General features: G+C 41.7%; 1 protein-coding gene across 3 annotated transcripts in view; it reads right to left on the reverse strand.

The window, feature by feature from the left end:
* The window catches only part of CACNA1C (calcium voltage-gated channel subunit alpha1 C), a 784,718-nt gene that overhangs the window by 222,004 nt on the left and 546,849 nt on the right, over positions 1-15,865 (reverse strand). For all 3 annotated transcript variants that reach the window (XM_056117829.1, XM_056117830.1, XM_056117828.1), the window contains exon 6: positions 1,100-1,258. In XM_056117829.1, the coding sequence (XP_055973804.1) occupies positions 1,100-1,258 (159 nt within the window). The remainder of the gene's footprint in view (positions 1-1,099; positions 1,259-15,865) is intronic.

A 15,865-nucleotide genomic window follows, 5' to 3' on the forward strand; every position in this document is an offset into this window, starting at 1 on the left:
GTTCATCTATTTTGATTTCTGAAGATGAATAATCCCTTTATTTTACTTACAGGATAGGTGCTATTCTTTTTCATACACCCCACTTCCTACAGCAAGAGGAGTTGAATTCAGTTTAATGTCTGAATGGGACTGAGAAGAAACATAGAGAGACGAAGAGAAATAAACCTTTCTTTAATGCGTCCTGTGGATACTGCCAGTTCTTCTTCAAAATGCCAAGGACAAAGATGAAAGATCTCATTGCTTTAAAAAACACATAGACTTAACACCACTGACTGCTTTGAGGGGTATTTTTCAACAATTTTTTGGTGTTAAATTACTTTATGTGTCTGTTAAAAAGCCTTGTCAATTTCTGTTTAAGTGTATTTTTTTAAAGGTCAAGCCAAGAATTGAGTAACTTAAGAAAGCACTTTGTGCCATATCCTGCCAGCCCAAACTCCAGGCTTACTAGGGCAGTGCTTAATGAGCCAGAATTACTTGTTAAATATATTGATTTATGGAAGGATCATGGAGAGAGAAGTCTCAAAATGGAAAGGGCTGTGAAGCCATAATGCTGACCTAAACCTTCTGGGGAAAGAAGTCTTGGTATATCTAGGAAGGAATTCCATGCCTGCACAGTTCTGCATCCTCCCTGTGTTCGGGGGCTAGAAAGTTCTTCTCTGAACGGAGAAGCAGAAATGCTAAGTGCAGAGGGAGCCATGATCCCGAGAGAGAAAAGAACCCAGGCTTGGAAGGAGTGAGCCTACAGGCTGCAAATAAAGATGACTCCACGAAAGAAAGCATTTTACCCAAAAAAGGACTGGAAAGTAGTGATAAACAGTCTCAGGTTAGCTCTGACACTTCCATGAAAACATTTAAGGTTAACTGCATGATGCTTCTTAAGTAGTACGGCTCACTCACTAAACCAGTGTTTAGGAATGGTGAATAAAACCTGCATTTAGCTGTTCAGAGATCTATTTTGGAAAAAAAAAATTAGTTGCACTGAAAAGAAAGAATCTCCATCTTTGCCTCTCACTTAACTGTGGTACGGGAATTGGGGAGCTCGAGTTGAGATCCTCCCTGTGAAGCTTCGGAGACCTGGTTGCTCAGCACACTCCCTTACCTGTTATGCCCTCCAGGTTGTAGCAGGTCTTATGCATCTTCCCCATAAAAAGCTCCAGGCCGATGATAGCGTAGATGATGATGACAAACAGCACAAGCAGAGCAATATGCAGCAGGGGCACCATGGCCTTGATAATGGAATTCAGAACCACCTGGAGACCTGCAAAGACAAAATCACAGAGAGCGACATTGGTGAGAACATCAGCTTCCAATGACTGGACCGAGTCTCTCTCTTCTCGAAGGCCACCACACACACAGTCTCAGATCATCTTAGCCACTAGTCTGGTGATATGTCACAAGTACTGGATTTCAGATGTGGCAACTGAGGCTTAAGGTCACACAGCAGGTGAGTGACAGAATGGGGATAGAAACCCAGTTTGGTCTGACTCCAAATCTCTTGGAGGCACGTCGGAATGAAAGGACTGGCAGATGCTGTATTTGCAAAAGAGCGGAACATATTGTTTAATCCAGAACAATCCAATTTTCTAATATCCCACCTTAGAGACAGCCTAGCATCTTCTCTGAGAGCACAATCTTGGTACAGAAAGAACTCACAGGGACTCTCTGATGGTCAAGATTGGATGCTTATGGGGCTGGAGCGATAGGCCAGTGGGTAGGGCATTTGCCTTCACATGCGGTCGATCCGGGTTCAATCCCCAGCATCCCATATGGTCCCCCAAACACAGGAGTAATCCTGAGTGCATGAGCCAGGAGTAACCCCTGTGCATCACTGGGTGTGACCCAAAAAGCAAAAGCGAAAAAAAAGATTGGATGCTTAGGGTCATGGTTGGTCCATGTACTATCAAACATAGATTAGCCTGGGCATCAGGAACTGGGAGGACATAGCTCTTGCAAAAAACAATGCATACCCTAGGGTACCTCTGGTTGAACCACATGGAACGGAAAGAGTTCTGAAAGTATTTTTTCCTGGATTATGTGAGTGAACCCCTCTACTTTGAAGCCACTTCTCCTTGGGTCCCAAATCTGAAGAACAGTCACAGTCACAGTCCTTCCGTTGTTCATCAATTTGCTCGAATGGGCCCAGTAACGTCTCCATTGGAGACTTTTGTTGTTACTGTGTTTGGCATATCAAATACATCACGGGTAGCATGCCAGACTCTGCCGTGCTGGCAAGATACTCTCGGTAGCCAGGCTCTCTGAGAGGGGCAGAGGAATTGAACTTGGGTCGGCCATGTTGGCCGCTTGTAAGGCAAACGCCCTACTGCTGTGCTATCGCTCCAGCCCAATCTGAAGAACATTTTTTAAATTTTTTTCTATTGAAAAATAACCCATAGAAGGGAGTTTGTGTTTAATAGGAAAGGAATTTCAATTGTGACAAATGGAGAAATTCTAGATATAGGTGGTTTTAGAGAGAACGATTGCAGAGTGTGAGTCCCCATACTGCCAAAGAACTGGATTCAAATTTTCCTAGGGTGATTTAATGGAAAGTTTTGATGTGCATATATTACAACACACAAAAAAATACTCAGATCCTTTCAGGAAAAAACCTAAGAATAAATATAAAGGTTATTTATCAATGGTCAGATATTATCTCCTATTGGTCAGTATTAGTAATGGGGAGAAAGAGCCCTTAGTTTATAAACTCAATCAGGATTGCTGCCAGTCTTGGTGGTGCCACAACTTCTCGTTTGCAAATAATAGGGACATGGTTAGCGGCAAGTCATCCTCCAGTGACCCTTAAGTATCAAAAAAGATTTCTGTCAACAGCCAGTTCATGGTTCCCACATTCTGGAGTGGGGGAAAGGACAGAAAGTGCTTTCTTCCTGAATATCTCATGGCTCTCTCTGACACATACCTTAGGATATTCAGCTCTGGATGGTGCCCCAGGGGGGCACTTTATCTGTCTCCACCTGTGCCACTCCCATTCTCAGACATACTTCTGCTTCCCTGCGTGTTGGGAGATTCACCTCTGTACCCATCACCCTCTGCCCTTGGTAAATAAAATCCAAGTGACCCTCTCCCAGACATCAAGGCTATTGTGGTTACTCAATGACCCGCCAGAGTGGTTTCAATAAGGCTAATTAGAAGCATTCTCTTTAGCTATTAAGTCAAGCTGGGGAGAGGGCAAAAAAAAAATAAAAGAATAGGAAAGCTGGAATGATTTTACCTGTGAATTAATGAGAGTGCTTTGCAGCGTCCCATTAGAACAAGATGTTTTCAGATCCAAATGATTCCATTAATTAGCAAGTTGTACACACATTAGTGTTAAAGTATGCTGAGCCACGGAGAAAGTTGAAAATTGAATGGCAAAGCAACTTTCAGAGGTGTCTGCTTGGGAAGAACACTCCAAGTGCTACTCAGACGGGGGGGGGGGGGGGGGGGGACTCTTTCCCCACTCTCTCCCACCCAGACCCCCAGGCCACTAGGGGGCTTGCTACCAAACCTCTACTCTCATGTTCTCGGGTGATCAGAAAACAGGAGAGATTCAGGAGGTAACTGCTGAAGAGGGTCTGCTCCAAGAATAGCACTGTAGCACTGTCCTCCCATTGTTCATCGATTTGCTCGAGCGGGCTCAGTAACGTCTCCATTGTGAGACTTGTTGTTACTGTGTTTGGCATATCGAATATGTCATGGTTTGCTTGCCAGACTTTGCCATGAAGGCGAGATACTCCCAGTAGCTTGCTGGGCTCTCGAGAAGGGCAGAGGAATCAAACCCGGCTCCGTCAGGCAGGCCGTAGGCAAGGCAAATGTACGCCCTACCTCTGTGCTATGGCTCCAGCCCCAAGAATAAAGACCAAAATCCTTCTCTTCCCTAAGGCCCTTGAGAGTTCATTCCAGTCTTTCTCTTCATCCAGTCTCATTTGTTGCCTCTGAATATCCTAGGTCCCTGGTCAAGAGCTTTTCTATTAGACTCTCACCTAGGGCTACTGTGCTTGTGATCCATTCTTCCTTCCTCTTTCAGAACTCACAAGAGGTGCTTTCCCAGTTCCCAATAAGAGAAGTCCACCCTCTTATGCGTCTCCTTGGAACCATTTCCTTTCTCCAGGAACTTCAGTGTCAGTTTGGAATTATTCATTGACAAAGAGCATTTCCATCAGCTCTGTCTGTCCCTCATCTAAATTGAGGTTGTACGGACAGGGGATGCAAGTTCTTAGGTGGCTAAGCCTTCGTTGTCAGGTTGGCCACAGGGCAGACACTTGGTGTTTCCTGCAGGAGTGGCACAAGGGACAGACCAGGTACATGCCATGGCTCACAGCAGCTTCGATAAATTCTGTTGCACAGGTGGGAAGGGAAGTGAGAAGGCAAGTTTGGGGCCTGCAGGTTGAGGATGGGGAGAAGCCAGAGGGAACTTGAAGTAGAATGTGGACTTCATGGCTAACATCAGGGTCCAGAAGTAAAGCTCTGGAGAGGCTGGAGCAATAGCACAGCAGGTAGGGCGTTCGCCTTGCACGCGGCCAACCCAAGTTCAATTCCCAGCATCCCATATGGTCCCCTGAGCATGGCCAGTAGTAATTCCTGAGTGTAATGCCTGGAGTAACCCCTGTGCATTGTCGGGTGTGACACCCCAAAAAAGCAAAAAAAAAAAAAGAAAGCTCTGGCCCTTTCTCCAATTTCCCTGGGAAGAGAACCAATCCTCTAGATTCTCCCAGTTCCCAAGCCCTGCCAGTTTGATTTTATAGTATTTTTAGACAAGGTAAAGGTAAAGGTAAAGGCCCTCCCGTTGTTCGATTTGCTCGAGCGGGCCCAGTAACATCTCCATTGGAGACTTTGTGGTTACTGTGTTTGGCATATCGAATACGTCACGGGGAACTTGCCAGGCTCTGCCGTGCGGGCAAGATACTCTCGGTAGCTTGCCGGGCTCTCCGAGAGGGGCAGAGGAATCGAACTCGGGTTGGCCATGTTGGCTGCATGCAAGGCAAACGCCCTACCACTGTCCTATCAAGTGGCTGGAGTGATAGTACAGCAGGTAGGGCGTTTGCCTTGCATGCGGCCGACCTGGGTTCAATTTCTCCATCCCCCTCGGCGAACCTGGCAAGCTCCCCATGATGTATTCAATATACCAAAAACAGTAACAACAAGTCTCACAATGGAGACGTACTGGTACCCACTCGAGCCCATCAATGAACAATGGGATGACAGTGCTACAGTGCTATAAATAATACATGCTAAATATAAAGAAAATGGAAACATTTCTTAGAGAAACATTAGAAAACAGCAGCAAAAAAGAAATGACCCCTATCCCTCCTACCATCCAGAGAAAACCACTGGTATACAAGATAGCCTTTTAGTATATGAGTTAGACCAAATGGTTCTGAGCTTATGTTCTTCCTCTTGAGCCTCTTGCTATTTCTCATCCAGGTAACTGGTCATCGTATGTTCCATTTCCCCCACGCTTCAGGCTGCAGTTAGAAAGTTCTTACTCAAGAACAAATTGAAATATGCGGTTTCCCTGTTGATGCCTCTAGTGCATTCTCTGATTCCTCCTTCCAATTTCACCTGCAGTAAAATTCACCTGCTCCTTTCCACAGTTTGAGTTAACATCCCAGCAATTAAAAAAAAAAACCTGTCCGGATTTGTCTGGCTTTTAGCCGCCCCTATCTCAGCATAGGAGGGCTGAGAAACCCTGGAGAAACCCCGGAGCCTCATTGTGTCTTATTCTTGTTCCTTGACATTCAGTACTTATTCGAAGCACATGGAACTAAATCACATCTGTAAGCAAAACGGCATTCAAATGACAAAACACAATATAAAGGAGTTGGAAATTGAATCGTTCAATGATACTTAGAAGAAATTGAAGGTGTATTGTCAAAGGGAAAAAAATTCATAGACTGGAAGAACACAAGGTAGGGAAGGTTAACAGCAATAGTTTTCATATTTTAAACTTTGCGTTTGAAAAAGAAGAATAAGGTGAATTTTGTATGACCATGAAATAGAATAAAAACTAACTTATGAGTATTCAAGACAGACTTGGATTTAACACAAATAAAAACTGCCCAAGGCTAATATGAAAACGGGGCGGGATGCTTTGAGAGAGAATGAGTTCTCCATCCTCAGGACTCTTCTGGTTCTAGAATATACTCTGGGACAAGACACCTTGGTAGAGACTTAGACATTCAGTGAAAGATTGTCCTGGCATGCCAGGCTCCTAAACCCTCATGGACATGCTCTGAATACTTAACCATAAATATAGCATTCACCACCCTTCTTGAATGATTTCGGTTCTTCCTGGTATCAGCCCTGTGAATTAGATACTCTGTGAATCCATCTTACAGATGAGAAAGTGAGGCTTAAACAGACGAACAGTTACACAGCAGGTGAGTAATGGCATGGGGTCAGTGCCAGGCTTATCCTATGTTAAATGATCCTACACCCTTGCCTCCCATATGCTATGGAAATATCTTTCAGCCTCCATTGCCTGTGTCTATATAGAATAACACATGCTTATGGCATCTGCAGAGAAGATGAGGTGATGGGAAGGGAGGTTAACTCCTGCTTCCAGGAGAGCCCAGATGTTCCCAAGGCCAGTCCAAATGAGGCTTCTAATTTCTGCCGGCTTTCCTCACAGCAAGACAGGAACAGCCAGCAAAAGTCAGGGTGGTGTGTGAAGGCATGGAGTCAGGATTTCTCCCCAGTCCATTATATGGAATTTGGCTCTCTTAGCCTGGGGTTGCTTAATGGCTTCTTTTTTGGACTCTGCTCACAGCTGTCCTCCAACCAGCACCTCTAGCTCAGGTCTAATTGGGAAAACAGAGCCACATTTTCCTACCCATATGTTCTCCTCAGATAGGCCATGCTACGGCCGATAAGCACATGGTAGACACTTTGCTAAGGCTGCCTGCTCATCTTGGTGGAAGCAAATGGACCCCAGATAAACCCAGTGAGAAAAATGCCGTATAATGTCTTATGACACAAGATCGTTACAGGTTCATATATAGGATGAGTCTAATTTCCTAGCCTGCAATCAGAATGTGAGATCTGACAAGCAAACGCATACCTTTGGGGCTAATAGGCAGGAATATTTGATATGAGTACTATGCTGGATAATTTGGAATACAATGGATTAGACACATAGTCTAGAAATTAGAAACAGGGATGAGACACACAGTCTAGAAATTCAGGCTCTGCTCATTGCTACTTCATGTCAGGAGAACTTCTCTTGATGTATAGAAAAACTGCTGAGATGCTGGCTGCCAATTTTTCAGAATATGGGCTTTGGGAAGTAGCATTATAAAAAGCTGAGATTACAAAAAGGAGGGAAATGGCAGTTAGCTGGTAGATCTGCCTTTTTTTTTATTCCTCGTGTTTTTGGAAGCCCCTGAATCTATGTCTGCATTTCTTCTGGGTCCTACTTGAAAACTCCAGGTTGGGAAAGGGAATATGAGTATATGAATCTTACCAATTTTTTTCCTTATATGATCAAAGTATACAACCAATAACAGAAAACAAAACCTGACATTTTTATTATTCTGTTGAGATTAGCCTGAAAGGCCTGGATTGACTAAAGTTGGCTCTTCCAAATCCATTAGATGGTCTGCCACAAAGAATACATAACCAAGGATAGATCATACACTCTTGTGTTTCATAAAAGAGCAACCCTCCGAGTCATATTTTGGTGATGAATTGTTCTTTTCAGGGCTGCAGGAAAGAATTTCAAAATGACTCAATGAGTTAAAGTCTGAGAAAAGAGGGAAACTGAAACTTACCAGGACTGAATGAGTGTACAAACACACATGTTGTCTGAACAAAAGTCAGACAACCAGATAGGACGTCTCTTTTCTTTTTTCTCTTTTTGATTTTGTGGTCATACCCAGCAGTGTTCAGGGCTTACTACTCCCCCTGGAAGTTCTCAGGGACTCTATGTGGTGCTAGGGATCAAACCTGGAGTTTTCAAGTTAAACTTCAGAAGAAATAAGGAGTAAACCAGTTATTTCATGTCAAGGGCTCAAAACAAAGTTTGGCCATTTATTGTAAGTGGAACTTTTGGTCCTGAGTGTGGTTAGGCTATCAGCGGAACCCTAAAGCAGTACATGAGCACATATTTCAGCAAAGATATCATTAAAACAAAGATTTTGATTTAGTCTTTCTGGGGTGGAGCCTTAGTCCTTCTTATCAGGCTGAGCACAGGGCCATAGCAAAGATACCTGCTCACCTACCATACTTGGAATAGAAGAGTGAGATCCTGGACCACAGAGGTCATCTGAGCAGCCGCAGTTTTCTTGTCCAGCTTGTTCAGTCTGAGATGCTCTTAAGTAGCTATTTGATTTTCACTGGAGTGGAGTGATCCTTGTCATATTACTCTTGCTAGGTCATTTGTATAATCAGTAAAGCGTGTGACACCAACACTGAATGCAGAAAATGCTGCATGCTAACAGGCCTGAGGCTTCCGTGGGATTTTTTACTAGTTTTTGTTTAAAAAAAGTTATTTTGTTTTCCCCAAATACATGATCACTGCAAAGGGCAAGACAGGGAGACATACACATGCACTGTGCCACTGGGGAACAGAAGTGATGTACGCTAGCATCTCTCCTCCCTGCAAATAAAAGCCATCTGTCAGAGTTATGGAAGGGATTGCTGCTTGCGATCCAAGGCTGCGGCATTACAGGCAGAAGCAGCTCAGCACTAATTTTCCCTCTTGACAGGAAGGCCTGTGTCATTCCCACTCTTCCCAAGATTGTGTCCTCAGAGGTTACTGATGGCCTCTGATGAGCTAATCCATGCTTTGGCTGTGACCATCATTTTCCTAGACTTCTTTTAACCCTGTTGACAGCTGCTCCCCTTCTGAAAATTTAGTTATTCTCCAGTCCCACAATTAGTTCTTTGCCTGATTCTTCCCTCTCTAATTTCTGCACCTCTGTTAGTCCCCACCTCTGAGGAACTTCGGTTAAATGGATTAGCAAACACTGAAATAGTTAATTGCACACTTGGGTGATAATGTTCCTAGTAATTGTTCCCAAAGAACTGAGGAAGCATAAAGAAAGGAGAGATTACCTTAGCCTAGGAGAAAAAGAAAACATTTTCAGAGGAAAAGACGGCGAGTTGTGCCAATGGTGAAGCTTCTACCCGCTCCTTTTAGGGGGGCTTTATTTCGGGGAGGTCACACCTGGTGACGCTCGGGGGTTACTCCTGGCTCTGTACTCAGCAGTCATTCCTGGCCGTGCTGGTAGACCATATGGGATGCTGTACTATTGCTCCTCCAACCCCCACCTTTTAAAAGTTTTTCAACCCTTATGTGACTCTATCAAAACTCTCAGGAAAACCATTCACTTCATTCCCTCCTAAAGGTTTAGATGCAACCATTAGTTGCATCCAAATGTTCAATTACATTTTACTGGCAGTGCATTCAAGATAGTTTGGGGTGCTTGTATATTTTACAAGGACACAGGTGGGCAAGGTAAGGGAAAGTGTGGTGCATTGGAGTTGGAAAAACAGCAACTATTTTTCATCCTTGAAGAGCAAATGAATCCTTGGTCATGGAGAAAACTGAAGAAGTGAATGAAGGGAGTGATTGCTGGCAGATGGAAGGGAATGAGAATAGTCCATTAAAAGAACCCTCTTCAGATGTGCTGTGATTATGCCAGGTCAAGATGACCTTCAGGAAAGGAACTAGGGGCACAGAAATCCTGACCTCATTCTGCCTCTTCCAAGTGAGCTCCTGCTCTGATTCCCAGTCACAGAATCCGAGTGGATATCAGATGGCTAATTTCAACCTCCAGTGTAGTCTGTGTGGTCAGCCCAGGAGCCCAGATAGGAGACTGAAGAGGGCAAATGAAACAAAGTAGGGCAAACTGAAAAAGGGATTGGAGTAGTTGGTGAAGTGTAACGATGTTCAATGTGCTGCCATAACAATTCAAGGAAGCCAGGAGGAATTATCCAATATGGAAAGCATCTGAGCTTTATAAACCAAAAGGTTCGCTCCAGAAGGTGAAGCACAGCGGTAGGGCGTTTGCCTTGCACGCGGCCAGACCCGACGGGTTCAATTCTTCCACCCCTCTCGGAGAGCCGGGCAAACTACCGAGAGTATATCACCCGCACGGCCAAGTGTGGCAAGCTACCCATGACGTACTCGATATGCCAAACACAGTAACAACAAGTCTCACGATGGAGACGTTACTGGGCCCGCTCGAGCAAATCAATGAACAACGGGAGGACCGTGCTACAGTGCAGTGCTATTCTAACCCACTAACATTGTTCCAATCATTCTTAAGATGAGGAGTGAGTTATCTTATGGGCTTGTGACTTTCTTCATCACCTATTGTCACTTTCTCACTGTCACCATCATTAGCACTACTACCACTACCAATATCATCAACAACAATGCGTCATTACAATTAATCGACGCTGAATTATAATTGACCAGTTAGCTCTGGGCATAAATTGGAGGCATAATGACACTCATAGATCATATTCTCTGCCTTCATTTGGCCAAGATAACACTAAATACTTTATTTTCATTTGCTTGGGGGCCACACCCAGCGGTGCTCAAGGTTTACCCTTGGCTCTGTGCTCAGGGGTCATTTCTGGTGGGTCTTGGGAGAACACACTCAGTGCCTGAGATCAAACCCATGTAGACTGCATGCAAGGCAAAGGCTTTATCCACTGACCCACCTCTCTGGTTCGGAGCAACACTCATTTATTTGTTTCTGTTTTTTGTTTTTACAATTTTTATTGAGGTACTGTGATTCACAGAACTATTCATCATTGAGTTTTAGGCATACAATGGTCCAACACCAATCTTAACACCAGCGTCAATTTCCCTCTGTCAGTGTCCCCACAGATACTTCCCCGCCCCCCACCCCCCAGGCTGCCTCCTTGGCAAGTCATTTTTAAAACACACTTGTCTATAATACTGCTAGAGGCAGGGTTTATGCAAAATACAATCAAGTACCACTCCCTCCACCGGAGTCTCCTTTTCCCTCCACCATTGTCCCAATGTCCCTCATACAACAGATATTTTGAATGGTCTCACGGGCTAATTGGCTTTAAAGAAAATAGGACTAGAACTCAGAAAGCAGGCATTTTTATCTTGGCTTAAGGAGTTCCTCTCTCACACTGAGGTTTAGGAGGGTCTGATACACTACCTTACCGGAAAAGCGTTTCCCTACTAAGGGGCAAAGACTGGATACAAGCCTGGATGGCATTCTTACCAGATTAAGTATCATTATTTTTAGCATGTTCTTATTAAAATGTCCTTATTCATTAGAGGTTTTCATTTACTTTTAATTGAACCTTCCCAATATTAATAAATTTTGCATCTCACAAATGATTTGATGAACATTACAGAAGGGTTCGTGTCCTAGGAAAGAAATGTCCTAGGTGCATTTCTGTTGCCTAACAAATTAAAAACTATAAAAGTGATTCAAATATCAACCTTTGAATTGACTTAATTTTCTCATATTAGCAATATGTTGATTGAAAAAAAGAAGTTTGTGGGATATAAACGAAATCATTTCGAAGTTTGAAAGAATCTAAAAAACTAGGTCTTTCAAGAAACAAGTAAGGCCTCAAAAACAGTCACCTAATTTTCATTTCTCAAGGAACTATAAAAAGAAGAACAAAGCCTACAGTTAGTAGAAGAATAGAAACAATAAAGATCAGAATGGAAGTGGAGTGAAAATTAGATTTAAAAAAATCAATGAGTAAGAGTAAATACTTTAAAAGTAAACAAAATTGACAAATTTTTGCTTAGACTTATCAAAAGAAGAGGAGGTGGGGAGAGAGAGAGAGACAGAAGGACACATAAAAAACAATTCAACCATGAACAATTATATGTCAAAATATTGGAAAACATAGAAAAAATGTATACATTCCTGAAAACATACAACCCATGAAATGGGACAGGAAACAGAAACTATGAACAGACCAATTATTAGGGAGGAAATAGAATCAGTAATCAAAAGCCTCACAACAGACAAAAGTCCAGAACCAGATGGCTCCTCTGGTGAGTCCTGTCACAAATTTGAAATATAATATCAAGTCTTCTCAAAATCTTCCCAGAAATGCATGACAAGGGCAGGGAACACTTCCAGACTCATTTCGTGTCACAAAGTCGGCATTACCCTGATACCAAAGAAGGATACCAAAAAAGGTCACGAAAAAAACACCAGGATTCCACAAAGAAAATTACAGGCCAATGATCCTGACAAATGCAGATGTAAAATCTTCTATGAAATATTAGCAAATTCAAATCCAACAGTTTATTAGAAGAATCATACGCCACGATTAAGTAGGGTTTATTTTAGGGATGCCCAGATGATTCAACACCTGCAAATTAATCAATCTAATACACTACATTAATAACATTGAATATAATATTCATACATCTTGATACAGGGAAAATATTCTGCAAAATATTCTCCAATCTTTTATGATCAAAACTCTCAGCAAAGTGGGTCTAGAAAGAATGTGCTTCTTTGCAATTCTTTGCAAATAATTTATGACTAGCCTACAGTTAATATCATATTTAATGGTGAGTAGATGAAAATTTATATTTAGTTAAAGTCAGGAACAAAATAGAGAAGTCTATTCTCATCCCTTTTATTAAGGATAGTAATGGTACTCTTTTTTTGGGGAGGGGTCACATCCGGCAATGCACAGGTGTTACTCCTGGCTCATGCACTCAGGAATTACTCCTGACAGTGCTCGGGGGATCATATGGGATGCTGGGAATCGAAGCCGGATTGGCCGCGTGCAAGGCAAATGCCCTACTTGCTGTGCTATTACTCTAGCCCAGTATTGGTACTCTTAAAGGAGCATTTATGTATTAAAAGAAAGTAAGCCATCCAAGTAAAAAATGTCATGATTTGCAGTTGAACTAATATGAATTTCTGTCTCAAAGCCCATTAGAATAAATAAATGAATTCAGTAAAGTTTCAAGACACAAAACTACAAATAAATTTATCCAAGTAAATGACAGATATGTACACTGAAAATTATTGCACAATGACTTTTTTAAAAATCTGAAAAAGAAACAAAGAAATATAAATACACGTATGGATTAGGAGAGTTACTACTGTCATAATGTTCATACTACTCAAAATAATCTGTAGATTCTATAAAACCCTTATCAAAATTCCAGTAGTATTTTAGTAGACCTCCAACCATCAACTCCTAGAAGAAAACAGGTGGTAAGATCTTAGACATTGGTATTCTTAAAGAATGTTGGATCTGAACCCTAAAGAGAAGTCGACAGAAACAAAAATAAACAAAAGGAACTGTATCAAACTTTTTGCACAACAAAGGAAATCACCAACACAATGAGAAGGCATCCTTCTACATGGGAGAAAATATTTGCAAGTCGCACAGCTGATAGGGGTTAATATCTAAAATATATACTTTAAACCTCACAACTTGGGCCAGATAGATAATATAGGGATAAAGGTACATGCCTTGCATGCTTTCGACCATTTTTCATTCCAGCATCACATGTTCCAGTACCACATGATCCCATGAACATTACTGGGTCCTTGCTTTAAATTGATGGCCCTACTAGCTTAGAGTTGCCAGGTGGGACCCCTAGCTCTCCTGAACACTACTTGGGAGTCTCTGCCACAATATAATTATACATCATGGTTCTGAGGAGATAGTTTTGAAGAGTGGAGTCCATGATTTGCATGCAGGAGTACTGTTTTTATTTTTTATCAGAGTTACAAAGCTGTTCATGGTTGGATTTCAGTGATACAGTGTTCTAACACCCAACCCCCCACCAATGTACATTTCCTACCACCAATGTCCCACCACCCTTCCACCAGCCAGTCTCTGCTTCAGGGCTTGCAGGAGTTCTAAACTTGATCCTTGGAATTGCACGGTCCCCTGATTACCGCCTGGAGCAACCCCTAGTACTAAGCAGGAAGTAGCTCTTGAGCACAGCTGAGTGTCACCTCCAACACTCCAAAAAGCGTGCTACTCAACAAAACATACAATTAAAATAATGGGCATAGAATCTAGACGTTCTTTCAAAGAACACACAGATGGATAATAGGTACATGAAATGATGATAACATTAATGACTGTTAGGAAAACACTCATCAAAATTAAAAAAGCTGTTATCATGCAGGTTAGATTGACATTATTAAAAGAGAGGTTAGAAATAGCAAGTATTGATGAAGATGTAGAATTTAATGTACTATTAGTGGAAATGTAAATTGGGCAGTTACTATGGAAAGCATTCAGGGGATGTCTCAAAACTTAAAAGAGGGCCAGAGCAATAGTACCGAAGGTAAGGCATTCGCCTTGCACGGGGGTTGAAACGTAGCATCCCATATAGTTTCTCAAGTTCACTATCAGTGATCCCTGAATGCAGAGCCAGTAATCAGCCCTGAGCACCATTAGAAGAGGCTCCAAAAAAAAAAAAACCAAAACATAACAAAAGTTAAATGAAAAATATTTTATAATTCAACAATTCCTTTCTGGTATGTAACCAACTCCCTCTTCATGACCATAAGAAAAAAGAAAGAAAGAAAATACTAACTTGAAAAGTTATATGCACCCTAAAGTTCATTCATTGCAGCACTATTTATGATTGCCAAGATTTGGAAATAAAGTGTCCAGTAACAGATGAATGAATAAAGAATATGTTAATACTATAGCACTGCAGCACTGTCCTCCCATTGTTCATTGATTTGCTCGAGCGGGCATCAGTAACGTCTCCATTGTGGAACTTGTTATTACTGTGTTTGGCATATCGAAAACGTCACAGGGAGCTTGCCAGGACTGGATTGATAGCCCAGCAAGTAGGGCATTTGCCTTGCACGCGGCTGACCTGGATGACCCAGGTTCAACTCCTCCGCCCCTCTCGGAGAGCCCAGCAAGCTACCGAGAGTATCTCGCACACACGGCAAAGCCTGGCAAGCTACCCATGATGTATTCAATATGCCAAACACAGTAACAACAAGTCTCACAATGGAAACGTTACTGGGCCTGCTGGAGCAAAATAAGAATAAAATTCCTAAAATGAATTCAAGATTAATTTATACCACAACCCTGTACTCGAAAGGAAAAAGACTGTGATATTATTGAAATAGCTATCTCTACTTGCTATCTATCACCACTAACACTATTTAAAGAAATAAAGTCATAATTTAAGATTTTCTGACAAATTTCATATTTATTATAGTTTCAGTTGGTCCAAAAGGGTTAACATTTTAAAGCATATTAAAGCACCAATTACTTAATGTAATAAAGACCAATGCATACAAAAAGTAAAAGAGATGCAACTCTCTGATGAAGGATTTGTGAATTTCTTTTCTTATAAAACAAAATGAAACCAAACCTTGGCATTGGGAGAAAATTACGTATAGCAAAATAGAGACAAGATAATCCAGAGAAGAGAACAACTGAAATACCAGCATTGGTGACCAATTATATTTCTCCTATGGAAAATAGAAAACACATCTCTTTTGTGTGAGTCTGTCTTTTCAACTTTTTAAAAAACGTTTAAAAAATGAAATACAACATACACAAATCAAAGTGCAACAAAGATAATAGATTATAGAATTTATCATGAAACATATATAACAATGAGGTCAAGAAGTAAAACAGCACCAGCTCCAGAGAGACCACACTCATGCCCATCTTGGTCTGACCCCTTCTACACCAAGGTAATTACTAGAATATTCTTCAAATGAAAGGTTCAGATGTAAGTCAGTACATTAATAAAACATATTATTTATCAACATGTTTTGAAAACGGTCATAAAATTAAGCTGTATTTCTCCAGTCTTTACAATGTTTTCTTTATTTCTCATTCTCTTGACTCTCTGTGCTTAAATCTCTGCAGTATTTTTCCAAGTTGCAGTATTTTTTCAAGT

The sequence above is a fragment of the Sorex fumeus genome, unplaced genomic scaffold (assembly GCF_029834395.1).
Source record: "Sorex fumeus unplaced genomic scaffold, SorFum_2.1 ptg000036l, whole genome shotgun sequence".
NCBI classification, from domain to species: Eukaryota; Metazoa; Chordata; class Mammalia; order Eulipotyphla; family Soricidae; genus Sorex; species Sorex fumeus.